Consider the following 5003-nt stretch of genomic DNA (forward strand, 5'->3'; position numbering starts at 1 on the left):
CCATAATCCTCTGGTGGGGTGTTATGGTGGATAGCTTGAGGGTGGAGGCTTGAACTCTGTCAGTTTATTTTCCACCTGTAATAGATTTTAACAAGCAAAATAAATGAGAGAGTTGCCTCCTTGAAGAAAAGGGAAATCCTTTGCTTCAGATTTTGCCATTCCAATGAAACAGTTTGCCCAGATTTACTCTTATCTGACTTCCTTTAATTATAATTTTCACTTTTAGAAGTCAAGAACCCAGGGCACCTTTCCTTAGCACTTCTAAATTCTTTTCTCCTTAATGGTATTGTTGGCCTGTTTCAATAGCATGGAATTGGAAAGATCTTGTCCTCAATTATAGTTTCTCTTTTTTCATTATTACAAGAAATTCTGTAACACAGACATTTAGAAAAGAAAGAAAACCAGTCAAACAATCCTAGCATTGCAGGGTGAGGTGTGGAAGGACACAGCTCTGTCTGGTTTTAGTTTGGAAATTATGAATGGGGTAGTCAGGAGGGTCTTTATGTATCATGAATGTGTGTCATGATACATGTCAAGAATTATTGGCCTTACAGCTTATATCTTTAATTTTATACAAAACAATACCTCAAAACAACTAGTTCTGGATCCATTTACCATCCTTTTTTTGAGTTTACCATTTCTTTGCAAGTTTTCCATCTCCCCACTGCTAGGGGAGGATTGAAGTTCCTTAGGAATTGGAGCTCCCTGTAGGTAAGACTAATATTACATGCACTCAGGGATTGAGAATTTCAGATTTCAAATGATTACCACTGATCCTATCCACTGGTATCTATGGAGCTCCCACTCTGTAAGGTCTTTGTTCTGTGTCATGGTGGTTCATAGAGGATAAAGACAAAATAGTCCCTGTTCTCCAAGAGCTTTTGATTCTAAAAGGGGGAAACAAGACTGGTAGACATACAGTCCCGAGAGTTGGTGCTCACCACACACATTCATGCGGGTACATGAGTGAAAAACATACAAAATTTCAAAGGGGCCAATATGGTACAATACAAGTAAGCTTGTAAACAGAGTTGATGTATCAGTGGGGATAAGACACTAGCAACATGACATTTAGAGTTCATTAAAGCCATAAATTATTGTTTTGACATGAATTTTAGATTGAACTAATTGATTAAAAAATATTGGATTTTCCCAGCTCCATCACCAGTAGGATTTATGCATAGACTGTTTACATGATTGTTTCCCACCTTCTTCCAGAAGGCAATGGGAATGGCTGCCACTCTTCATAGGGCAAAAACTAAATTTGATTGCCATCTGAGGAGTATTAAAGGCAGTAGTATCACTAGATGCATGTGACTGGGATTCTGAACAGCTAGTTTTGAGTCAAGACCCTTGCTGCTGCTGCTGCTGCTGCTGCTGCTGCTGCTGCTAAGTCACTTCAGTCATGTCTGACTCTGTGCGACCCCATAGACAGAAGCCCACCAGGCTCCTCCGTCCCTGGGATTCTCCAGGCAAGAACACTGGAGTGGGTTGCCATTTCCTGCTCCAGTGCATGAAAGTGAAAAGTGAAAATGAAGTCACTCAGTCATGTCTGACTCTTCGCAGTCCCATGGACTGCAGCCTACCAGGCTCCTCCGTCCATGGGAGTTTCCAGGCAAGAGTACTGGAGTGGGGTGCCATTGCCTTCTCCGAACTCTCTCTACTCTCCACCAAAAAAATAGATAGCCAAGAGCCTAGGTTGGTCACTGTTCACCTCTGCCATCAGTATCTGCCACCAATTCTGTCTGGCCAGGCTCCAAACTACAGGTTGGAAGAAAGCTTTCAGATGTCATTTTGTTTACCCTCTCCTAAAAATGACAATCCCACTTAATTTAAGATACCACATTTCATCACTCATCCAAATGTTTAGCAAATATCACTGTCATTAAATGCAATGGGCATATCCTTTGGCCCCATGGACTTCTGACCCTATAATGTAGGGCTCAGCTAGAGAAGCCCAGACCAGCATCTCTAGCATGGGCTCTTGCCCTGATCTGAGGGCAGTGATGAGTAAACCCCACAACTCTAAAGATGTTCAAGCTGGAGGAACATAGCCAAGGTGGAGGTTTTGACCAGAGTCTTTCAGAGATTACCAGCTTGTACCACAGGTTTGCACTGGATAAATGACCTAGTTTGCACACATCACCCCCATCAGTTCAATCCCATGTCCATTAGTCATCGCCATTGCTAGGGGCATTGTATACTATCATGTTTAATGGTATTTTTTTTTCTGACAGATGAAATTTTAGCTCTATTAAAGCAGCCACATGTTACAGACCCTAAACCCTTTTCACTCTGTGGGACAGTAAAACCATCTTCATGGATTTTTCTCACCCTGTCACATGATTTCTTCGCAAAGCACTCTCCCCATTCTTTGGATTTAAAAGAGTGATAATAAATAAATATAAATATATATGTACATAAATATCACTCTCAATTTGAAAAGCTATTAAGAAAGGTTTCCAGATTTCAACCTAGAGAACAGAAAACATAATGACGAGCACAGGAGTCAAAGAACTGTACAGCTCCAGTCACAGGCAATGAGTCCCAAAGGGGTGGCAAAAAGAACCTAACAGAAAGAACTGCTGCTAGCTATCTGATCTTGGACAATTTATTTAAACTCTCAGAGCCTCAGTTTTCTCATGTGATAGAATCAAATTAGTTAAACATTTATCAAGCTTTCATTATGTGCTGGGCTCTGTAACACGCATTGAGTAGGTCTCAAAGTATCAAATTGAATGAAAAAAATGTCATGTCAAAGGTCGGCAACAAAGCAGATATTCAAAAAATATGTTTCCTTCCACTTCCCTTTCAACATATGATCATTGTATACCCCAACACAGTCACAAGTACGGTGACTACAGGCAATTTCATACATAGGAAAAAATTTGGCAGGGGGAGGGCAGACACCAACGAATTAGGATATTTATTCAGCATTACGCCTCATGAACCTCAGTTCAGCTTGTGGTCTTGACTTAAATCCATGAAATCATGAGTTTCTATTTATGATCAACAATGATTTCTTATTTGATACGTAGTTCAAGGCTTATACAGACGCTGCCTCTCTTATCCTTTCAGGCAGCTTGTGAAGTGAATGAGAACCCATTTTACAGATGAGAAAGCCAATGAAAGCAGATTCTTTTATGCCTCTTTTATTCCCTAGTACTAGTACTAGTCTGCACTGAGGAAACACTCAAAAGATACTGCTTACCCACTGACCGTTTCAGCCACCCATGAAGGGAAGGTACCCCGAGAGTTAGTTTAAAAAAAAAAAAAAAAAAGATGGATTGCATTGTAGCCGCTCAGCTTTGCCTTCTCCTTCCTGTAGGTAGGTGAATCATGGGAGACTGGAGTTTCCTGGGGAACATCTTGGAGGAGGTGAATGAGCACTCCACGGTCATCGGCCGCGTATGGCTCACGGTGCTTTTCATCTTTCGGATCCTTATCCTCGGTACTGCTGCAGAGTTCGTGTGGGGGGATGAGCAGTCCGACTTCGTGTGCAACACCCAGCAGCCAGGTTGCGAGAACGTCTGCTACGATGAGGCCTTCCCTATCTCCCACATCCGTCTCTGGGTCCTGCAGATCATCTTCGTCTCCACGCCGTCGCTGGTGTACGTGGGGCACGCGGTGCACCACGTCCGCATGGAGGAGAAGCGCAAGGAGCGCGAGGCCGAGGAGCTGAGCCAGCAGTCGCCGGGCAACGGCGGCGAGAGGGCGCCCCTAGCGGCGGACCAGGGCAGCGTTAAGAAGAGCAGCAGCAGCAGCAAGGGCACCAAGAAGTTCCGGCTGGAGGGGACCCTGCTGAGGACCTACGTCTGCCACATCATCTTCAAGACCCTCTTTGAGGTGGGCTTCATCGTGGGCCACTACTTCCTGTACGGTTTCCGGATCCTGCCTCTCTACCGCTGCAGCCGGTGGCCCTGTCCCAACGTGGTGGACTGCTTTGTGTCACGACCCACCGAGAAAACCATTTTCATCCTCTTCATGCTGTCCGTGGCCTCCGTGTCCCTCTTCCTCAATATTCTGGAGATGAGCCACCTGGGCCTAAAGAAAATCCGATCCGCCTTCAAGAGGCCGGTGGAGCAGCCGCTGGGGGAGATTCCTGAGAAGTCCCTCCACTCCATTGCCGTCTCCTCCATCCAGAAGGCCAAGGGCTACCAGCTCCTCGAAGAAGAGAAAATCGTGTCCCATTATTTCCCTTTGACGGAGGTGGGGATGGTAGAGGCCAGCCCCCTTTCTGCCAAGCCTTTCAGTCAGTTCGAGGAGAAGGTGGGCCCGGGTCCCCTGGGAGACTTGTCCAGGGCCTACCAGGAGACCCTGCCTTCCTACGCTCAGGTGGGTGCCCAGGAGGGAGTCGAGGAGGAGCAGCCCATAGAGGCGGCTGCAGAACCAGAGGTGGGCGACAAGAGTCAGGAGGCAGAGAGAGTGAGCACAGAAGGCGAAGAGACCCTGGCCGTGCTGGAAGCAGAGAAAGTGGAGCCCCCCGAAGTGGAGAAGGAGGCTGAGAAAGAAGAGACGCCGCCTGAGAAGGTATCAAAGCAAGAGCTGACGCCTGAGAAGGCGCCTTCGCTATGTGCGGAGCTGCCGGGGGAAGACACCAGACCCCTGAGCAGGCTGAGCAAAGCCAGCAGCCGGGCCAGGTCAGACGATCTCACCGTGTGAAGCGGCGCCAAAGAGAGAAAGAAAACGCCTGAGCTAACACAAGGCAAGATGAAACCTAAAGTTGCCGACACGATTTGAGTCTTCTCTCCCTCCCCTCACACCCACCCTGGTTGGACGGACCCCGTGATGGAACCGTGCATGCAGTACAACCAGGAAACTGCCTTTCCCGTGTACAAAGGCTGCCCAGATAAACCCATTGTCCCATCAAAGTTCCCAGTCTCGTGACTGCCCTGGCCCTCTCCACAGCCACGGGCAATTCTGCTTTCATCCTCATTTCCCCATAGAAAGCCTTTCAATCAGAACTGATTGCCTCAGAGCTTTTTACCAGCCTTGCGGCAACT

The 5003-nt window shown here is 46.7% G+C and overlaps 1 protein-coding gene across 1 annotated transcript; it reads left to right on the forward strand.

Moving 5' to 3' along the window:
- The first annotated feature begins 3339 nt into the window (after positions 1-3339).
- Positions 3340-4662, forward strand: GJA8 (gap junction protein alpha 8). The gene has a single exon (XM_069571232.1). It carries the CDS (start codon positions 3340-3342, stop codon positions 4660-4662), a length of 1323 nt encoding a protein of 440 aa, XP_069427333.1.
- The last annotated feature ends 341 nt before the right edge of the window (positions 4663-5003 follow it).

Source organism: Ovis canadensis, chromosome 1, assembly GCF_042477335.2.
Source record: "Ovis canadensis isolate MfBH-ARS-UI-01 breed Bighorn chromosome 1, ARS-UI_OviCan_v2, whole genome shotgun sequence".
Lineage (NCBI taxonomy): Eukaryota > Metazoa > Chordata > Mammalia > Artiodactyla > Bovidae > Ovis > Ovis canadensis.